This window comes from Eretmochelys imbricata, chromosome 3, assembly GCF_965152235.1.
Source record: "Eretmochelys imbricata isolate rEreImb1 chromosome 3, rEreImb1.hap1, whole genome shotgun sequence".
Lineage (NCBI taxonomy): Eukaryota > Metazoa > Chordata > Testudines > Cheloniidae > Eretmochelys > Eretmochelys imbricata.
This window is the reverse complement of record NC_135574.1, coordinates 185,932,996-185,955,064: the sequence shown is the minus strand read 5'-3', so window position 1 is coordinate 185,955,064 and position 22,069 is coordinate 185,932,996. Positions and strand designations below refer to the sequence as shown.

Below are 22,069 nucleotides of genomic sequence, written 5' to 3'. Positions count from 1 at the left end.
ACTTTCAGGACAAAACAACATCATTTAAAAAATCATATTTAGTTTTGCTCATTGCTTTCTAGGCTACCTGTAGTTCTTACTTTCAAATTCCAGTTGCCTTGTACAAATTATGTGATGGTGCAAAACTGGTTACTGTCGCGTTCCACCAGGATGACAGAAACCTGAATTGTAACTAATACAGTATTGCTACAGAACATCTTTTTCTTATAAGATCCATTTAAATTACAATAGCCTAACAATTTTTGCATTGTGATTTAGTTCTCTTTTTTGCTTTTTTAAAAATATGCCAGGCTGTGAAAACTGTTTTTAAATTTTAGTTGAGTGGCGTCTTTATCTTGTTTGTATTTAAACCCGCTCTGTTCCTTTCCAGCTCTGATTTCTCTCTTCAGTGTTCCTGTTATTTATGAGAGACATCAGGTGAGTGCTTAATGTCTGACATTCACAAATGTCTGATTAAAAATTACTCCTGTTGAATCAGAAACACTTAAGAATGAATAACTAGAAATCTGATTTTAGTCTCCTAAACCTTTAACCTCAACACCTGATATTGTTTCTAAAAATGGCCAGTGCAGGTTTCCTGACAGTGTTACAATGAGTAGTACAATTAAAGCCCATAGTGCATTTCCCCTCTTTAGGAAATATGTGAAGCATATAGTAATTATAAGAGAGGTTTGCTTAGTATGATTTCACCTTCTCTCCCTCTGATCCCAATTTGTTCAGTACTAAAGTAGCAATATCTGAGTTATATAAAATCTCAGTAAGTAATTTATATAGTTTTTTTGAGAAGCCACCTTGAAGCTGGCATTGCAGACATTTATTCTTGAGCCCATGTGATTTGTACTACTGGCTAACGCACGTAGCGGGAGCTTGGCACAGTCTAATGCTCCTCTGGTAAATCTGTTGAAGACAGTAATTGCTGGGAGGGACAGGAGATTGTAGCAGTACTAGGCAGGAATTGGATCCATCAGGGCATAGAGTAGTTGACCAGATGAGCACTGACACAGGGATTCCTTCTCTCTGAAAAGCACCTGTACAATAAAGACCAGTGTAAAGGGGCAACGCAGTGAAGAAGGCAGCAGGGACCAAATACAATGAGGCACACAGAGCAGTTTTGGGACACTCCCATCATCTGCTCTCAAACCCACTTGCACAGCAAAGATCACTCAGCACCAGAAAAGAGGGAAGTACCCATAAGATGAAGGGAAGTCACATGGCCCTGGAAGAGGAAGACTGACAACTTACCCTGTCTGCAGGCTTCCTAGTCCCACTGACTTAAATCACCAGCTGATTGTTGCTTTCTGAAAGTATAAAAATAATCCCTTTAAAATGCCCAACCTCACTTATGAAGCCTTCAATCTCTGACGGCAAAGGAACTGAATTAATACCAGTACATTCTGGCTCCCAGTGAGACATGCCGAAAACAAACAAGGCTCTGCTTATGCACTCTGCTTCAGATTGATCCTGATAGTCATGATGGATAGTATTCCTCGTTCTAAGCCTACAGGTCAAATGATTTTCAGGTGTGTGAGGTAGATTTTTCTTACATTGGAGGGAAGTCCAAATGTTTGAGGTAAATTCATCAAAAGCCCTGCAGTCCTTGAAAGTTGGCAGCTCCTATGTTCTGCTGTCCAAACAATCAGAGGGGAATAGGCTCCATGTTTTCATTACAAGGGAATTATTTCTTATAAAAGACAGATCACGGGGCTCTGCAATGGAGTGATCAAGTGTACCAAGATAATGAACTCTCAAGAGAGACTCTGCCTTGGCAGAAGCTGAGAGATTTAGCAGTTTTACTGTCAATGTCCAGGGAAATTTCTGAACCACTGGTTAGAAACTCCTACTATTGATAATGTGTGACTAGTAATATACATTTTTATGGTGGGCTCCATCCCACCCTTCTGCAATCCAGCGTGGCTGTTCTGTTTCAGTGGTAATACACTACTTTTGTAACATCCTAGTTGTATAGTGATTAGGAGGAAAGCCAGTTGCTATTAAGAGCACGTAACTGGCCCGTGTGCAGACTTGACTGTTTGGAACCTGTTAAACTCCAGTGTGCCAGCCAGCATTCAGTTAATCACCCTCTTCAAAGTGCCATGGGATCTCTAGTAACTGTCCAGGTGTATGTGGAGAATAGCAGAAGGGAACTGCGATATATCACTTGTTCAAAGCATTGTGCTTCTACCAGTATACATATACAGAGACCCAATACTGCAGTGTCAGGAAGAGCCCAGGAATGGTTGAGACTCTTAATATATAAGTTATCACCTGTTTTGGAGCTATCAATACAATAGTTCCTCAAAATAAAGCAAAACAGAAGTGTGAACAGTACATTTGTTTTTGTGCATATAAAGGTCTTGGTTGTACACTCTGTGTAGGAGGAGTCTGAAGAAAAGGGTGGTTTGAGTTGCTAGTAACTAGACTACTTATATGGAAGAAACACATGAAACGCTAGGATATACCGATTGTGGTGTTTGCAAGTGAACATACTTATTAATCCCTACTGCATCACATGCATTTCAAAAAGCAAATAGTGATGGCGACTTACTGAATGAGCTGGTTAGAATCTAAGAACCTACAGTAGCAGGCCTTTCCACATTCAGAAAGAGGGGTTGACCATTCTGCCACTTTGTGTTGTCTGTGGCTGGGAGGGGCAAAGAATAGTGAGATTTTCCTGCAGGTGTATGTACAGTATTGATTCAGCTTCCTTTTTGCAGTGAGTCCCAGTATCTGTCCATCTGGGAAAGTCTCTTCCTTCACCATACAGCACTGTTTATGCTACAAGCTGGGCTGTTTCATTTACTGGTTGGTAGAGATGCGAGCAGAATAGTTTTATGCCTGTGATTTGCAAAAAATTATATGAAATCCTGGAATAAACAAAAATGGGCTCTTTGCTTGTCTTAGAATTTTTCAGGGCAGTTAATGAAGCATAAACTAATTAGACAAGGAACAATGATGACTTGCAAGTAGTAAAGCAGCCTTTAGCAGCAGTAAAGCTAAACAGCTAACTTTTCTGTTTTTTCTCTTAAATTTCAGGCTCAAATTGACCATTATTTGGGACTTGTGAACAAGACTGCCAGAGATGCAGTGACTAAGTGAGTTTATGTTGGCTGTTTCAAACTAGCTTGTATAGATAGACTTTTTGATGTACGTACAATACCTTGGGTATGTTAAGGAAGCTATATATAGTCATCAAGAGGAAAAACGTACTTAAAAACTGTGGGAGATTTACAGAATTAACTGATTCCTTGCAGTGCAGTAAAAAATATTTGATGGAAAATGTTTGAATCATGCAATTCTAATAGCAGTCCAGATATGTGGATTTATATGCAGAAGACTTTAGGTCCTCAGCAGAGCAGGGCTCTGAAGAGGGATTTAGCAACTTTACTGCCAATTTTCTTACTGTTGCAAATTAATGTATCTATGATAATTATCTTTAAACATTGACATTTTCAAGGCTATATTTATGCTATAAATATTGCTGTATTTCCACATTTAAATACCTTTTTAATTTTCTTTCACTCTTTCAGGGTCCAAGCTAAAATACCTGGATTGAAACGCAAAACTGAGTAAAAAGCCTGAAGCAACTTGTCAATTGGAGTTCATCTTTCAGGGGGGAAATATTCATTTGAATTACATAGGGAGGGTCAGGGAATAGCAAAACCTTGACATTGCAGTGCAATTTCACAGATCTTTATATTTTAGCAGCACAGTGTTTGAGGAAAAATACCTGTTTTGACTGCCATGTGTTTCATCATCTTAATTATTGTAAGCTGCTATGTATGGAATTAAAACTAATTATCTTTGTTTATCCTGTGTGCAGCACCAGCTAATACAAAAGATTTGAGAAAGCTGTATATTGTGCTTCATCAGAGGTAGTCTTGCTGCATTCAAGAAAAGGTAGAGCAGAGGATAACATTTCCCATTTTGTGCACTGTGTATGGTCTGGGTCGATTGAGGCAGATTTTCTAAAATGAGATGTTTAGAAGAATATACCATTAAAGCAAGTTCGAAAAACTTTGTCTTTTTGGTATAAGTGTAGCTGTATTGTGATTTTATTGTTTTATCAATTGCATATATATATATATATATATATATATATGTCGTATTTCACAAAGCTTGGATCTTTCAGCTGCTCCACAGTGCTTGATAGTTCAGAAAATGGACTGATTTTAGGACTAGCCATAGCGCACAAACTTGAAAAATAAAATATTTCTAGAAACACTACCATCTATTTAAAAAAAACAAATGAACTTGCACACACATAAAACTTCGAGCATACACTGTGTTGTACAAACATAATCTGTGGAGCAAATATCTAATGCTGCAAATGTTTGAAAATGTCGAGCATTGTTATGCAAGAAATTACAAATGAAAATGTATACACTTGTGGTTTAAGCTGTATTGAACTAAGTCTGTGGAACGCATTGTGAAATGTAAAAACAAAAAACCCAAGTATCAATAAAGCTTATAGACTTAAAGAATTTTGGTGTTTTGTCTTGAGGAGACTTCCAGATTATAATATATATATTTATTACACAAGTCAGTCGAGCATCTGTTTTATGTAGTTCAGCACTTTGGAAAATTGAGAGGGATACAAAGTGAGTCCAGCAATTTTTCAGGATAACTTATTGATTCTACTAACTTGACTGTAAAAATAAGATCAATGAAAATTTATAACCAAATGTATTTGACACACAGGTTTTCAAATAGTTATGTGGCCATTGAAAAATAAATTCATGCATTAATATTTTCATATACAATATAATACAGCATTACTTCTTAGCATATTATATATAAAATAAAACAACATAAACATATACAAATCATATTTATTGAAATGTTTTCCTGATAGACACTATTGCTTTTAAATATTTTTCACAAATCATCATTTAGCAATTCATTCCATCACACAATTATTTTTATTCAGGATACAATCAACGTGAAAGGCCAACATGACAACATAGGCAAAGAAAATGCTCACCCAACATGGTTACATTATCTTAATACAGAAAAGCTTTCATTAAAAAAAAAAGAAAAAGACTACATAGGGTCTCCTATTCTGTGTCTGACAAACTGATCTTTTGTAGAGTATTGTAAGGCAAAAGTTCCATTTATTTAAAAAAAAAATTCACTAAGCTTCCTCAAGCACTTATGTGTTAAATATATATTCATTACATTTTGATAATGCTTGTCTTCTCTCTTTTCTATGATACTTTATAGCCAATAGCTACCTTCTTATCAGAGATGTGCAAGAACGAGAATTTCCATTTTTCAGGAATTTTGTTTTGCTTTGGAACAAAACCAAGATTTCCTGTAACCCACATTTACTTAGACACACACACACCCACATCCCCCAAAAAAGGTTTGGGTCAATCAAAACATTTCACTTTTTACATTTGTTTATAATATGAAATATATACCAAAATGAAAAGTTGTTTTGAAATGAAAACTCAAAATGGAACATTTACACTGTATGCTAGTTGAGACTTTTTTAAAACTAAATTTCACTGAAATAGACAATTTCTGTCGAAAGATTTGGTTTTGACAAAATGGCATTTTCTGACAAAAGCATTCCATTTGAATTTTCATCCAGTTCTTTTTATTTTTGTTAATGTCACATACATGTTTCTAAACAGCATATGAATGGTTGCCAGATTAACCTAAGGTTGTGCAGTCTCTTCTTACTGGTTTACCTGTCATTCATTATGTACAATTAGCACATCTCCAAGAAGCTCTTCCTGAGTAAAAGATGGGAAATGATGCTTTTTGGAAGAGTCCAAATCAATTTACTAATCTTTTACTGTATAAGTAGTCAAATATAAAGCACAGACACAAAGAGAGGGAGGAGCACAAGAAGATAACAGTAGTTTTTAATGATTTTCTTTCCCCCTCCCTGAAAAAAGTGCTTTGTACCCATATCATCCCTCAGATTTGAGCTTAAATCCTGTCTTTGACCTGCTACCTTCTTGAGCCAGATACATTCTACCCCTTAATAGATTGTTCATGTCACTGACAAACAGGAGGTTCAGATAATTGCTTGTATAACAGTATGTATGTTCTCTCTGAAGGAAACATTTTGGAGTTCAGTTGTGACAGTATTAAGAATAGTAACAGCAGAAAATGCTGACCACGTCAGATCTGGAAAAGGTGTTTGTGTTAAGCCCTCCTCAGGATGGAAGTTTATAGCACCATATGCAGAAAGCTGACAGTGGTGGGAGGCCTATTGGCAAACTCTTTCAAAGGCACTTCATGGATAAAGAACTTTTTAAATTAAATGTGTTCTTTTTTAAAAAAAAATAATGAATTCTAAAAATGTGTTGCTTGATTTATTTACAAAAAGAAAAGGAGTACTTGTGGCACCTTGGAGACTAACAAATTTATTTAAGCATAAGCTTTCATGAGCTACAGCTCACTTCAGAAAGCTTATGCGTAAATAAATTTGTTAGTCTCTAAGGCGCCACAAGTACTCCTTTTCTTTTTGCGAATACAGACTAACACGGCTGCTACTCTGAAACTTGGTTTGCTTAGTTATTGAAAGTGAATGTGAAACCCCCTGCGGTCATTTAAAAACAATATAAAGCTTTATTCACAATGCATACAATTCCAAACAAGAGTTTCTAACAGTTGTCTTAAAATGGGAACATTCCTGAAAGAAGGTGTAAAGAAATGATTTTACAGATTCACAAATTAAATGCTGTGTTACGTTTTAGGGTTTGTGATGCTCAAAAGGTTTTTTTTTAGGCTACAGTTGTAGCTGCTTGGAATAATTATAAAATATTTAGCAAAAGCAGTTTAATGATCAAACTGTTCATTGCTGAGGCCTAGGAACAACCTTTAAAACTTCAGCTTCCATCGCAAGGGCATCACAGTCTTTCAAATACAAAATCATAGTAGCACTCAATATTACCACACTCAGATTCCAAAAGTGTGTAATCCATGCAGCATTTTTGTTATGAAATTAGAGCAGCCAAAGCATTGTGGACTGGGGTGACTCGTCACTCCTCTGAAGTCACATGATAGTTGCAGCACCAGAAGCAAGGGAATTCCTCTTTCAAAGACATCTCCACACAAATACACTAAAAAAGTTAATTGGTGGTAAAGTTGTCTTTAACAATTAGCACTAGAATAATACTGTACAGATTGCAGGTTGTGTTTGTGGCTTCAGCACTTGTGGGGAAAAAAAAACCCCTATCCTTTTACTCCCAAACTGAGCAGGTTTAGTATGGATGTCAATAAGAGAAAATGACTATGGAGCCCTATGATACATTTTTGCAGTCACTTTTCAAAGAACACTGCTCCCTTATTCATACAACAACTGTAAACATCTAGTACGGGGGTGTTTTTTTTACTTTCAGCATTTGTTCACAAATTATCCAGCTTGCTTCCGAGAGAAGTCAGCATGGTACAATGGCTGAATTTTAATCTTGGCTGTACCCTAACTCATTGTGTGCCTTTGGGCAAAGTCACTGGCATGTTGATGGTTACTTAATGTTTGCATAGCACATTGTAAACTGCTCAACAGTTACACTTGAACCAGTATTTGGTTTTGTGAGTCATAAAAATATGCATATTTCCATAGAACCATTAGCAATTCCCATGTGGATCAGATCAATTGTCCTGTCTGTGAAATTTTCCTCTGAATGAGGTTGGTACAGGATACGCTGACTAAGCATCTGTGAATAACTGATAGGAAAGATTTGCCTAATCTCCAATCTGTCAGGGTTGTCATAAACTATGGGAATCGGTTTCTGCCAGCACTTTCATTTTTGACACTTCAAACACTGCCTCATTTTGCGTACATAAAAAATGTAGGTATCTCACTACCATGCTCTAGGACAACTGATACAAAGCACTACTTCAGCTTCCTCACAGTGGCCATTTACTTACTCCTTTTGCCTGTGCTAGGTCAATAGCTACTTTCTCTTGCAGCCTTTCTGCTTCTCATCTACATGAACTTCATTGTGTTATGGCTATGGTTAGTTGCTCCTCTGTCAAAGCACTCTAGTTACACCTTACATTTCACTGGCATTGCTTACTTTTCTGCTTGAGCTGCATTTCTATTTTCTGGATCTCTGTATGGCTCAACTAAGCTCTTGAAATTTGCCATTTAGCCATACTTGGAGTTTGTTTCTTGCATTTCTGCTTATCTGTTTTTTGAGGATTATTATTCATAATAATTATATGTATTACTATACTGAACCGGAGCCCCACTCATAGACCAGTGCTTTCCTACCTCTGGGCTATATAGCCTCCAATCTGTCCTCTGCCTGATTCAGAGCAGAGACTTCAACCCGTCTCCCATCTGAGAGCCCAACGTCCTACACAATGATTGGGGTGGATTAGGCAGCTGAGAATGGGATCCAAAAAGCCAACAAGATGAGTGGGAAGACACCAAAGCTAATGAGACGGATGTAACCTAAACCTAAGGGCTTGTCTACATGCTGCATTAGTGTACACAAGCCAGGTGTAAATACTATGACTACCAGTTGGATACACACTAACTGGCCCTGTGGAACCTGCTGGCCTGCTCTAAAAGTCCCTGAGTGTATCCTAGCATTGAGGGGGAGGGTAGCTCAGTGGTTTGAGCATTGGCTTGCTAAACCTAGGGTTGTGAGTTCAATCCTTGAGGGGGACACTGAGAGATAGGGGGCAAAAATTGGGGATTGGTCCTGCTTTGAGCAGCAGGTTGGACTAGATGACCTCCTGAGGTCCCTTCCAACCCTGATATTCTATGATTGTACTGGGCTGAAGGGATATCCTTATATCTGCTCAGGATTCACAACTAGGGCCCCTGTCCTGGAGTTAGGTACTGAAGCTGTTTGTTTTGGAATAAATGCTGCTGCTGCATTATGCCCCCACTCCCTTATACACTTTAGTCCAGGGGCTAGGACACTGACCTGTGATGTGGGAGATGTGTGTTCAGTTCCTCTCCAGCTAACATGGAGCAAGATTTTGAACTTGGGTCTCCCACCTCTCAGGAGCATGCCTTAACCCCTGAGCTATGGGATATGCTGGGGTGGATCACTCTTAATTTCTCCTGTTGGAGCTGTTCCACTGTGAATAAATTATTAAATGAATAATTATATATAGGCATTGGGCCAGCAGGGGAGTTGAGTGGCTCTATAGTCTAGAGTAGGGCTCTCCCCTGCAGGTGAGAAACCTAAATTCAACTCCCTTCTTCCCCCCTCAGGCAGAGGGAAGACTTGAACGTTGGTCTCCCACACCTAGGGTGACCAGATAGCAAGCGTGAAAAATCAGGTTGGGGGTGGAGGGTAATCACCTATATAAGACAAAGCCCCAAATCTTGGAACTGTCCCTATAAAATGGGGACATCGGGTCACCCTATATGAGTGCTCTAACCACGGACTAAAGGTTATGTGCCTCCTTACCATCTTATGGGGGCTTAGAATGTGCTCTAAGCATGACTTCTGCTGGGGTTTAGGTAGCAAGCTGTTGGGTAGTTGCAGTGGGGGCGGTTTAGGTTGGATATTAGGAAAAACTTTTTCACTAAGAGGGTGGTGAAACACTGGAATGCGTTACCTAGGGAGGTGGTGGAACCTCCTTCCTTAGAAGTTTTTAAGGTCAGGCTTGACAAAGCCCTGGCTGGGATGATTTAGTTGGGGATTGGTCCTGCTTTGAGCAGGGGGTTGGACTAGATGACCTCCTGAGGTCCCTTCCAACTCTGATATTCTACGATTCTATGGACTTAGCTGCTGAAATTTGGGTGGGTGCTTTGGGGTCTTTTCCATCAAAGAGGTAGGCACCTAGGGACTTTAGGTGCCTCTAGGGCAGTGGTCCCCAAGATTTTCATGGTTGCAGCTCCCAGGGGCGGACAGGGCAAGGGGGCCAAGGTTGCGGGGGGTCGCAGCTGGGAGCGGGTCTGTGGGTGTGAATGGAGCCGGGGGCAGGGCCGGGAGCGGAAGCCATGGCTGGGCCACAGTCGGTGGCCAAAGCAGGGGCCGGGAGTGGAGGCACAACTGGGGGCTGAGGCTAGGGGCGGGACTGAGAGTGGAAGCTGTGGCTGGGCCATGGTTGGGGGCCAAGGCTGGGGCCGGGAGTGGTGCCACAATTGGGACTCCATCAGAGCTGGGGGTGGAGCAGGACTGGGTCGTGCTCCCTCCTTGGCCGTCTGTGGGGGTTAGCCCAGGCCTTGTTGTGTCCTTCCGAAATGTTGCGGCGGCGGGTTGTCTGGCACCCACCAAAGTCTTCTGGGAATAGGAATATACTATTCCCACAGAAAGGTTGAGGACCACTGCTCTAGGGTAAGAGGCAGCTGAGTAAGGGTTTTGTGACTGACAGTGATGCCTTTGGGAATCTACCCCGTCATGAGAAAAGGAGTACTTGTGGCACCTTAGATACTAACCAAATAAATTGGTAGTCTCTAAGGTGCCACAAGTACTCCTTTTCTTTTTGCAATTACAGACTAACACGGCTGCTACTCTGTACCCCGTCATGGTTAGTTTAAATCCAAAGCATGAGGGTTGCTATTCCTTATAACTTTTTATCCTGATTTGTGATCTTTGAGGTCGTCTTTTGTATTATTTGTCTTTAAAAAAATGTGTTAAATTTTCTGACCTGTGTTTATTGAGCGTAACATCCTCATCAACACTCTAGCCTTGATAGCCAAGTACTGAGAGTGTTTTAGCCTAGCCTTTGTGTTGCTATATAAACGGATTTTGGATACAGTGTGGCAGCATGCTCTGAGAAGATGCTAAACACAGTGTTGCAATGGGGGTGGACCATACCTGTTTACAAAATTCTTGATTAGTAAAATAAGGAGTTACCTGCAGTCATTTCCTCCTGTACTTATAACATACTTGTCATCATGAGAAAAGCGTATGTTGGTAACATGAGCAGAATGACCAAAATAACGCTTGTGTTTGGCCTATTAGAAAGACAGAATATTGCAGACAATAAATAAACTATTACAGCCATTAACAAAAACAACCCTATGTTCTTTTGCAAGTATATGAAAATACGCAAATGCATCCAATGAAGTGAGCTGTAATTCATGAAAGCTTATGCTCAAATAAATTTGTTAGACTCTAAGGTGCCACAAGTACTCCTTTTTGCGAATACAGACTAACATGACTGCTACTCTGAAACATTTCTTTTAGTGTAACACACTTCTAACCTACTGGCACTTCTTTGCCTTCAGGCCATGGTAAAACTGGTTAAACACAAAACCTAGCATCTTAGATTAAAATAAAAGCTAAAATATACACTTACAAATTTTTCTGTGCATGGAAAGTCAAAAAGTTTCACCAGACCAAAATCATCTCCTGTCACTATATTTAAACCAGCATGGGTCACACATGCACAGTTGACATCTGCTTTATCAGCATTTCTTGGCCAAATCCCAATGACTTCATCTCCAAGAACACTGCTCCAAAACATAAAAGAAGAAGATAGTTATGAAGAAGCATGGGCCAGTACCTCTGCTGCACCAATATTATGGGCATAATGGTTGGCTTTACAGCAGGACAATGGCGGGTGACCATTAGTAAACTGCTCTCCCTAGGGATTCACCTTGTCCTCGTGCATTATTGCACCCAAATGCATCTTCATAATACAGAGAGAGCACCCCACATGTGTTCATTTTTCCCCATGCCCGAGACCACAACACAAGTCCCCTCAAGATGCACAACCTCGTCCCTCATGAGGCACTAGCCCCCATATAGCCTCCCCTCATGTGAGGTACAAATACATCCTGCCTCAGTGAGACACTCTTCCTTTCCCCCACATTTTTGCTCCCACTCACACTGAAATTTTATAGCAGTGATGCCTCTTAGTAGTACTCCTTTCCTGGGCCCTACCTCCTCAAGTGAGGGGGATTATTGTTTGTATCTAGAGTGTTTCTTAAAATAGCTGTTTTTTCCTAACTTAGAATGTTTGCCCACATATCAGCTCTCAAATGTATCTGCACCCCCCACGCCCCCTTACACTCTCTGACAGAAGAGGCCATAGTAATAGCTACGGCATTGCAGTCTTGTGTTTGCTTGATAACAAAGCAGTAAGAGCAAGTGTGTTATGCAATTCTACCCTTGTTCCCTAAGAGCTAAGCTAAGAGCTTGTGCGTATTGTCATTTCACTGGATACTGTCAGATCTTTTGATTAATGCCTATACCAATGGCATTAGTATAGTTCATTACAGTTTTAAACTACAGTGTAATTAAAAAGCCATAGAGGGTAACTTGGCTGTGCTGTTCAACAGACATTACATACATACAGCCATGCTTTTTTAATCAGGTTGTGATGGTCCTATGTAACTCAGTTATAATAACCACATTTAAGTAGTGTCCATGCAACAGCTTTTTCATAACATGACCGTGTCAGCCCTGCTTTCTTTCTAGCCACATCCATCATGCTGCCTAACTGTGTGTGTATTGGTGCATTCTGGCAAAATGTGGGACATTACCGCAGAGTGCCTCAGCAAAGGACAGAGTGCCTGGAGGGCGCAACACAAAGTGGCATCAGCAATGCAGGAGGCAATGCATTCTGGGATATCAGGCAGCTCAGCTGGCTGGGAGTAAAGGGGACTGGCCAAGAGTGATTACACAGATGTAGGTAGGGGGTAATCCTGAATTCCAACCACATTGTGTGTGTGGCTACAAACCATGTATGGTGTCAACTGTGACACCAACTAGTTACAAATTCATTCTAAAAGTTCGGTGCAGACAAGGCCTCAGAAAAGCAAAAGAGCTAGCATTCTTCATATAATAGTTCTGCAAATCTAAAAGAGCCCAAAACTCTGTGAATCCCAGCACTAACTGCACTTTCATAACAGTACGTTCACTTATCCTATTTCTGTAGTACAGATTCATGCACAATCAGTTGCTTGTAAAAACAAGTTCTTTGGGTTTTAGACATTTCATCACCTTGTCCATGTGGCCCATGTGATCTTTTCTATTAGTGTGGCATCTGCCACTTGCTTTCCCAATGGCACCTCATGAACCTGTCGTTTATAGGCACCGGTTGATACCTGAATGTAGAAAGAGTAGATTAACCTTTCCATAAATGTATTTTGATGTTATTTCAATATTTTAAAATTAAAAGTTTATTTCTTAACACTAATGGTCTCCGTATATACAATATAGCAGTTCACCTATATCTCTAAGTTTATAGCTTTTCTTGGGCTTCTGTAATTGAGTTATATACAATATAAACTAATCACAACAAATTTACAGTATGAACTAATGATTTGGCTATTGAATGAGCATTTTATACTAACAATCCATTGCTGATGAATAATCTCTCAATCATATTATTATCTGTACTATCTCACATCTTCCTGTCAAAGTTGGCAGCATCAAAGACACCTTGGAGGGAAACCATGAACCATTTGGGTTCATGTACTTTAGTACTGTAGACTTTGACAAAAATATGTGAGATACTGTATATTATCTGCACTAATCTGATTGAGAGATTATTCACCAGCAGTGGATTATCAGTAATAACTGATCATTCAACAGCTCTGAGAACACGAGGGAAACTGCCATGGTACTAAGACTGTGAAACTAACTTTGCATCTAGCTAATAAAGAGCTTTTGCATAGCTACTTGTTGCCAGTAGATCCTCTTGCTATGTGATGATATACATTGCACTATGCTCAGTCTTAGAGAGATGGCATTTTTCATACAGTATCTGAGAGTAAAGAGAAGGCTTTATGCTCTCAGCTTCCATAACTAAAATTATAGGCCAAAACATTGCTGGCCCTTTGAAGCAGTGCATGGTAAAACAAAATCCCTACTCCCTAAGTCCTCTAGCAAGAACTAGCCAAACTTACAGTCCTCATGCAAGGACTGCTACTACTTTTGTGATCCCAAAGGGGCAATGACATTTTTAAAAGACAAGGGTCTGCCCCCCTCCCACCCGCCTTTACAGTAAATAGCATAACTGCTGAGCTGTGAAGAAGAGCACATGCTATACCTCCCCCTTAAAAGGAGTAGCAACAGGTATGCTCCCCCCACACATTTGGGAGCTTCAAATGGTGTCATGCACAATACCGCTTTGCTGATGATCAGCACGCTAAAGGCATATTTGAGCCCTAGGGTTACAGAGTACTTTTGAGTGTGACCAGCCTTTTTCTGTGTACTTTGCAGAACACACTAGTGAAAGAATGTTGTGATGGGTTGGACCCATCCTGGGATGTCACCTGGTGTGCTGAGATACCCCTTAGTCTACCTGTTCTGCCAGCCTGGGTCCCCTTTAACCTGTCTTGCTCAGCCAGGCTCTTAAAACCTCCTCTCACCCAGCTGCAGATCAGCTCTGGGAAGACTCAGCTGAAGGGACTTGCTCCAGCACTCAGATGTCCACCTCCCTTGGAGTACAGACCCAAAGATATATTATGAAATTCACCTCTTCTCTCAATGTGGAGGAGGCTGTACTCAACTACTGCCCTCTCCCCCCATCTCACACCACCCGCTAACACTTCAGGAACAACAGTGAAAAAGCCCGACAGTGCTGATGGCCCATCAGCAAGAGACAATGGACTGTAAAAGTGCTTAGTCTTCCTGTGAATGTGCGGGTCAGCCTGTGAAGAATGGCTATAGGGGCCCTACAGAGTCAGGTGGTCTTGTCACCTGATACTAAAACATTACCTGGGACTTATTGTAACTTTCCACTGTAAGGCAAGGGAGTCAAACTAGGAAACAAGGACTCCTGCCTTATGCAAATCCTATTTAAGGATGGGGAGTGAGGTAATCCTGGTCGTGAGAGCTCCCCTGCTTCCCCACCCAAGATGACAGCTAGAACAACTAAGACTGAACTGGGGGAAAGAACTGAAGCCAGGCTGGAAGGGGGTCTGGCCTGTGAAGAAGACTATTAGAATCACATTTAAGATGAGAACTTACATGTAACCAGTTTCTTTAGTGTATTAAGCTTAGTTTGCGTGCTCTGTTTTATTTTCTTAGTAATCTGACTTGTTCTGTCAGCTACCCCCTTACCTACTTAAAACACACCTGTTATAGTTAATAAATTTATTTCCAGTTTATAATATAACCCAGTTTATGTGATTTCTAAGTGGGGGAAGGGGAGAGACGTTGTGTACACCCTCCTCCACATTGAGGGAAGAGATGACTTTCATATAATTTTGGGTTTGTACTCCAAGTGGGGATGGACATCTCGGTGCTGTGGCAAGCCCCTTAAGCTCAGCCTTCCCAGAGCGGATCTCTGGCTCTCTGTGTAGGTGAATGTGGCCCTGCCTGTGTGCTTGGCTGGAAAAGGCTGGGGAACCTAACCTAGCAAGGCCAGGTAAATGGGGACCCAGGCTGGCAGAACAGTCTGACTCTGGCATCCCAGCACACCAGGTGACATCCTGGGGGGGGTCCAACCCATCACAAATGTACCCATTTTTACTGTTCTTCCATTACTGTGTGTACTCTAGACCCAGATTTTACCTTCGTTAGGCCAGGTAATTCTACCATACTGATAAGTCCTAATAGGGTACTATATAACTGTAGTTACAAATCCCTAGATTCATTAACCCTTAACTCCAGCCCAACAGCTATTTGTTATTGCAGTTTTGAATACAGGAATTTTGATGAGAATTGGGATGCTGGTTATACTCACTTGCATGCCAGTATCCCAAAATGCTCTTCTAACTCACAGATCATTAATTTCATAGCAAGGCTTGTACTTGATCTCTTGGGACAACTGATAGATTTAGGGGATGATGGTGGATGAACAGAGCTCTTTATTCCTATGGTTTACAGGCCAGACTTTTGGAAGGCTTTTTACATGCTTAATTTTGTTCCTTTAAGTGTTTGATGATAAATTAATGAGAGGAACTCTAAACAACTGCATGCCCACCTAAAACATACCTGAATATATCTGCTGTCTGCTGAAAAATCCATCTGAATGACAAAACTTGGAATATCTTTGCAGTAGCCTATCCGGTTTAAGGTTGTGCCTTGGGTGAGGTCATAAAAATCGACAGTATGTTCTTGTGAGCCAACAGCCAAAAATCTATTATCAGGGCTGATTCTAGACAACAAATCATGAAGCAGGGATATAATTTGCTGTATTGCTGCATTTGTTAAGATTTTTGTTTGCTTTGTTCCACAATTCTTAAGGTATAAAAGTTCAATGTTTTCTAAGACAAGACTGAAAAACAATAGCAAGTTCTGAGCCAGACCAAACCTCACCACTGATGTTGAAACAGTTGAATCAGAAAGGCACACTGATGCTTGAAGCATATGTAGTTAAGAATTGTTAATATTTCATTATTGTAAAGTGCCTAACGATATGGGCAAAGTACCATTTATTCTTTGAGGCTGAGCTAGGGGATTTCCCAGTGCTATGTGGTGATATTGTAATGTAACATTAACTCCTCATATTAAAAGTCTAATATGCAAAGATTACTAGCTGTATTCAGGTGGAGATTAGAATCCTAGACTTTAATGCCTGAAGGGGCCATCATGATCACCTAGTCTGACCTTCTGTACAGCACTGGCCACAGAACTTCACCCACCAATTCCCATAGTAGGCCCACAACCTTTGGCTGAGTTACCGAAATCCTCTAATCTTGATTTAAAGATTTCAGTTAAAGAGAATCCAGCCTAGTTCAATCAGGAAATGACCCTAAATAAGGACTGCAGGTTTAGGGCAATATTGTCCTATTTCAAATGAATTTTTGATGTACCTGATATCCTGAATAGCTGATTTCCGATCTCGTTTTTTGCCCCAAACTTTAAGACTGTTTACAAGTAAGATGACAAATTCTCCATTCTTCATGCCAATAGCTACCATCTCACCATCAGGACTATATGCAGCACATCTTGCAGCATGGCCTAAATTCACTTTATTCAGCAATTTCTGTATCAACAAAAACAATGATTTCTTACTAGTTTTTTCTCTTTATAGAAAACTATCAAGTAAATAGACTTAAGCAAAGCTATCTATAAAAGAACAAAAAGACCCTTACTTAAAAGAAAATTGTACAGTTTCCTCAAAATGTCAGTCTGAAATTTCGCATAGTAAGGCACTTCTCACCAGACAGACATTGTGAAATAAATTTGAAAGTAAGGCTTTAATTAAAATGGACATTTCAGTGCTTCCAGTCATCTTGCACTGAACTCATTACAAGGAGGTAGCCCAGCAAAAAAGTTTGTAAAATCAGTTTCTATATGGGTTTAACACTGATTTGAATAATTTAACTATTAAATATGAAGTTCTTCTTTTGATTTGTTAAACCAGTTAATGCCATCATACATTATAATGCTCCTGCTTCTTCACTTACCTTACTGTGTTTATATTAAATTTATTTGATGTTAAAAAATGATCCATACTATCTTTGAGCCACTGTCAGGTAATTTGGATGCAAATTATTCCAGTAAAGGGGTGCTTTTATTATCTTATTCCACATACATTCCCAAGCAAAACAAGCTATAATGCTAAAAGTGTGAGCTTTGCTGGTATAACTGAATCTACACTAGGGACTTCTGCCAGCACAGCTATGTTGTTCAGGGATCACATCTCTTCACATACCTGACAGACATAACTCTGCTGGCAGAAGTCAGTAGTGTAGACATAACCCAGGTCCAATCAGATAATTAATGCAAATTTAAGACTAAGATACAGCTCTGGGGCCAGTGGAGCTACAGAACTTAAGTGGTGATGGAAGGAGGTATTATGTTTGCAGACAGGGAGTTTTGGAGCACTTTCTACACAGTTTTTTAAGGCACAGTGTATACTTTCCCCACTGCTGGCTCTGTGCATCCTAGCTGTTTGCATTCAATTAGAACATTGACCCAAGCCATTCTATAACTTCTAAACTTTTTTTTTAAATACATTTCACAGTCCATACATGACAGAAAGCACTTCTTAAGCCTGGGAGGTTTCAAATAGCTGCACATCTCAGCAAAATGCAGATACATTTCCTTTAGAAACAGCAATAAACCATATCACCAAAGACCATCTCACACAACTACAGATTAAGCTGGGAACAACATGGATATACAGGGACAAACACTGCCCTGTATATGTGCATACTTCAAAGAGAGTTGCATACATGGACAGAGGGCAACACATAGCTCACAGTTGGAAAAATCTTGATTACGTAATGATACTGCTACTGATGACAATGCTTCTTAGTTTAAATGGTACTCACTTTGTCACAGAGGTCCCAGATTCTTGCTGTTCCATCATTACTTGCAGTGACAAATATGTCTTTTGTGGGATGAGCTGCTAAACCCCAAATCTCCCCTTCCATGTGATTGTCAATCAGCAGGTTTGAAGCAGCATTTTTTTCTCCTACTTCAAGTATTTCCCCATCTTTGGTTCCCACTAAAATTTTGCCCTGTTGTAGTCAAATATGGTGAGAACCAGATTATCAAAATAATGCACATAATATCAACACATTAAAATATAAGAAGTGTGACAGAGAACTTATTATAACTAGTCTTGATTTATGCTTCATTCAGCATCTTGAAACAATATATTAAGTGAACTAGCCTTTCATTTCCAGAAGCCAATTTTCAAATCCTGGTTTAGGTCCCTAGGGGTTTTTTGTCCAGATTATAGAGTTTATATACAATTTTGCATGATTGGCAGACTCTGCTCATGACAGACACAGAAGTGGAGTAGCAGTGATGTTGGAAGGATTCAGATAATTTACAATAAATTGTAGCACCTGCTTACGTTATCAGCCCTTGACTGCCATGAACACAACATTTATCCACAAGATTAGGAAAAAATGTCAATGTTTTCCACATTGTTTATCTTTCATTATTTTTATCTTATATTCTTTTACCACTGAATCTCTGTATCTCTGCATCTCCTCCACAGTAATATTATTATTATTGCCACTGAATTTGAACCTCTGACTGTAGTTCACTAACACAAAATGTTTAGAAGATCAAGGATACCCTGAATTCCTAGGATCTAATAATGCGAAGTTAAATAGAGCCAATATCATTATGTATCAGCATGTGCAAATAGCTGCTAGACATGTACTGTTTGTGCCTAAAAATATAAATGTGCAATTGTTTGCTCATTACCATAAAAGTCAGGCCATAATGTCTACATTTTACTGGTGCAAAAAAATCAACTATTCAGGCTGAGTTACAAAACTTTTTACTTTTTTTATATTAAACAGAAAACTATTATAATTAACATGTTTAGGATTATAGTGTATTCTATTACTGGTTTCAGGATTATACAGTTTAAATCAAATGTTGCAATTCACCTTTTAAAGTAGAATTCTTTGCCTATCATTTACATCTAAAAATACCGCCATATATTACACAAATGCAAAACAAAAGTATTCTGTTTTTAAGAGTTGTTGCACATGAATCAACATTACATTAAATCTCCAAGGTCTAAATTTAGCAAGGTACTTAAAAGCAGTGCCTAACTTTAAGCGTATGAGTAGTTCCACTGACTTCACTTGAGGATCAAATCAGGGTCTAAAGCCATTTCTGCCCTCAGATGCATGTGTGACTCCCACGAAGTCAAAAGGAATCTCTCTGAAGTTCCACATTAATTGATCTAAGCACAGCATTTGGCTCATAGAGGCCCAGTTTTAGCCAGACTTCTAAAAATGTTCATACATCCCTTTGGAATTCATACCCCATATTTTGATGTGCAAATGGGCATGTAAATCAGGTAGATTAGTGCATGCAAACTGAGCTAAAATTTTTGCACATAAAATTTTGTGCACATAAACTTAGAGGGGGTCTCAGTGATTATAATCTCTTTGCTCTCTTCCTGCTCCTCCATGCAACAAGAACAACATCAAGAATAACATAGGGACTTCTTATGATGAGAGTAGGCAGTAAATTGTAAAACTTGTCATTTTGACTCACTTACTTTTCCTCTACAAACCGAGCGCACACACTCAATGAGCTGTCCTGTCTCAAGCTGAAATGCTCGGCAGCGCTTCATCTCCTGGTCCCACAATTTTACAGCACCTCCTTCCTTTGTCCTGGAAAAGAGCATGTTGTCAAATATTATATGGAATTCTCCTTTCCCACTGACTGGAATTCATCAAATATGCAGATTTCATTGCTAAAGTAGTACTTTTTAGAAATTATTGTTTAAATATCAAAAGATACGCATTATCTCCTTGTACTGTATTTAAAGAAGTCGCATTACTGTATTATGGTAAGGAAATAATAAAAATGAGTGTATCAAGCCATCGTTTTGCATATTTTCCAAAGCAGTACTACTACTATTACTACTACTACCACTACCATGATGTAAACAGCAAATAAGTTTTGTGATAAATTCAGGACAAATGGCTGCAAGGGGAGGGAAGAAAACAGTCCCAGAAGGTTAAAAGGCCCTCCTCCCTATCAACTGGGGAGGGGTGACTACAGTTCAATCAGGTTCAGCAGAGAAAGGGTTACCAGAGATCAATTAGGATCAGCTGAGAGGGAATTACATGAGGTCAATTAGGATCATCTGATTCCAACTAAGGGCTGCCTGAGACCTTTTTAAACCCTCCCCCTCTGGGGAGAAGGGTGGGGGGAGAGAGAAGGAGTCAAGCTACCAGTAGGCGAGTAGCAGCAAGTGAGCAAGCCTCTCCAGGAGGGGAGGCTGCATTCCCTCCCATAAGAGAGAAAAACAAACCAAAAACACTGGCTAAGAGAAGGACGGACTGCCCCTGTACAGCTAAGAGAGACTGTTTTACCCTAAGCCCGTCCCACCAAGGCTAAAAACAGCTGACGCTGGTGAGACCAAGAAGGTGCCTTGCCACAGTCTCTCTGTTAATTAATCTCAAACCACTATCACATTGGCTGTAAAAGTGGTCAACTCTGAAAAAAGTATATTTGACTTCTGGAAAACAGAGTATCTTGTAAATCAAAGATAAAGAAATGGTCAGAAGAGAGAGTCTGGAATTTGAGTAAATCTAACAATTATGACAAAAATGCTGCTGTCAGCCTCTACTATGCAGGAGGTCAGAAACCCCACAAAATAGAAGGGAGATTGCACAAAAGTTACCTCTGCTGCCATACTGCTGCTCCTCCTGCTCCCCATTCCACTGTTGTGACCCACATCTTCCCTCCCTATTTTACTTATTAACATCCCTTGCTGTGTTTTGTGTCATTTAGATTATAAGATTTGTGGGGCAGGTACCTCTGTTTTTTATATATCTATGAAGCACTATGCACATCTAGGGCTTTGTATAAATAATAATTATCTAATAATCTGACACAGACATAAACAATGTATTTTAGGAAGATGTGTATCTTACGGTCTTTCCTTCCCTCCAGTTACAATTAGTCCATCTCGAAGAGTTGTGTACATTGTAAACACTGGACCTGTATGAGCTTTTGCCACCAATCTAACCAGAAAATGATCCTTCCACACATATACATCTCCATTTATGGCACCAGTAAACGTAAGGTTATTCTGTAACAAACAGAAACAACCTCCACTGTAGAAATCATTAATAACATTTTTACTGCTTCTTTAGGAAACTGAATTAAAACTCTCTTCTCATTACTGTATTTCTCACAGAAAAGTCCACTGTGATACAATTAGTAAAATCATAATTTGGAAAAGAACAATTGCTTACCCTATAGTATCTACAGTTCTTCAAGATGTTGTAGTCAATGTGGATTTCCCTGTAGGTGTGCATGTGCCCTGTGTGTACAAGACTGAAATTTTCAGTGTCCACTGGGGCCACACATTCACCCTCTGCCTGGTGCCTTCTTGTGTTCTCACATGAGGGCATAAAGGGTGAGGTGGCCACAACTCTCCTTCAATTGCTTTGCAATTCAAATCCCTTGTTAGGTGAGGCCTCTAAAAAGTGGGGATGGATGAAAGGTTGTGAGATCCACACCTACAACATCTCAAAAAAACATAGTTACTGCCGGGTAAGTAGCCGTCCTTTCTTCTTTGAATGTGTGTCAGTGTGAGCCCCACTGTAGATGACTGTCAAGCTGAATGGTGGGAGGGAGGAGTATCAGTTGAGTAAGTCAGAGAACGATTGAAGTATTACTCTCTCAAATGTCACATCTGCCCTCTTCGCCACATCAAAGGCATAATGTTTCACAAGAGTTAATGTACTTCATGTTGTAACCTTGCAGAGCTCAGAGACTGGAACATTTCTGAAGCAGGCAAT

At 39.8% G+C, this 22,069-nt stretch overlaps 2 protein-coding genes across 8 annotated transcripts in view; one reads left to right on the top strand and one right to left on the bottom strand.

The window, feature by feature from the left end:
- The window catches only part of RTN4 (reticulon 4), a 56,025-nt gene extending 51,544 nt beyond the window's left edge, over window positions 1–4,481 (top strand). For all 6 annotated transcript variants that reach the window (XM_077813923.1, XM_077813922.1, XM_077813924.1 and 3 more), the window contains 3 exons: window positions 371–417; window positions 3,034–3,092; window positions 3,528–4,481. In XM_077813923.1, coding sequence (XP_077670049.1) covers window positions 371–417; window positions 3,034–3,092; window positions 3,528–3,570 — 149 coding nt within the window. In that variant the 3' untranslated portion in view covers window positions 3,571–4,481. The remainder of the gene's footprint in view (window positions 1–370; window positions 418–3,033; window positions 3,093–3,527) is intronic.
- Window positions 4,482–7,051: 2,570 nt separating this feature from the next.
- The window catches only part of EML6 (EMAP like 6), a 306,539-nt gene continuing 291,521 nt past the window's right edge, over window positions 7,052–22,069 (bottom strand). For both annotated transcript variants that reach the window (XM_077812018.1, XM_077812016.1), the window contains 9 exons: window positions 21,197–21,354; window positions 19,810–19,924; window positions 18,110–18,298; window positions 16,643–16,815; window positions 15,822–15,984; window positions 12,879–12,982; window positions 11,230–11,383; window positions 10,785–10,885; window positions 7,052–7,076 (listed from right to left, as the gene is read on the bottom strand). In XM_077812018.1, coding sequence (XP_077668144.1) covers window positions 7,052–7,076; window positions 10,785–10,885; window positions 11,230–11,383; window positions 12,879–12,982; window positions 15,822–15,984; window positions 16,643–16,815; window positions 18,110–18,298; window positions 19,810–19,924; window positions 21,197–21,354 — 1,182 coding nt within the window. The remainder of the gene's footprint in view (window positions 7,077–10,784; window positions 10,886–11,229; window positions 11,384–12,878; window positions 12,983–15,821; window positions 15,985–16,642; window positions 16,816–18,109; window positions 18,299–19,809; window positions 19,925–21,196; window positions 21,355–22,069) is intronic.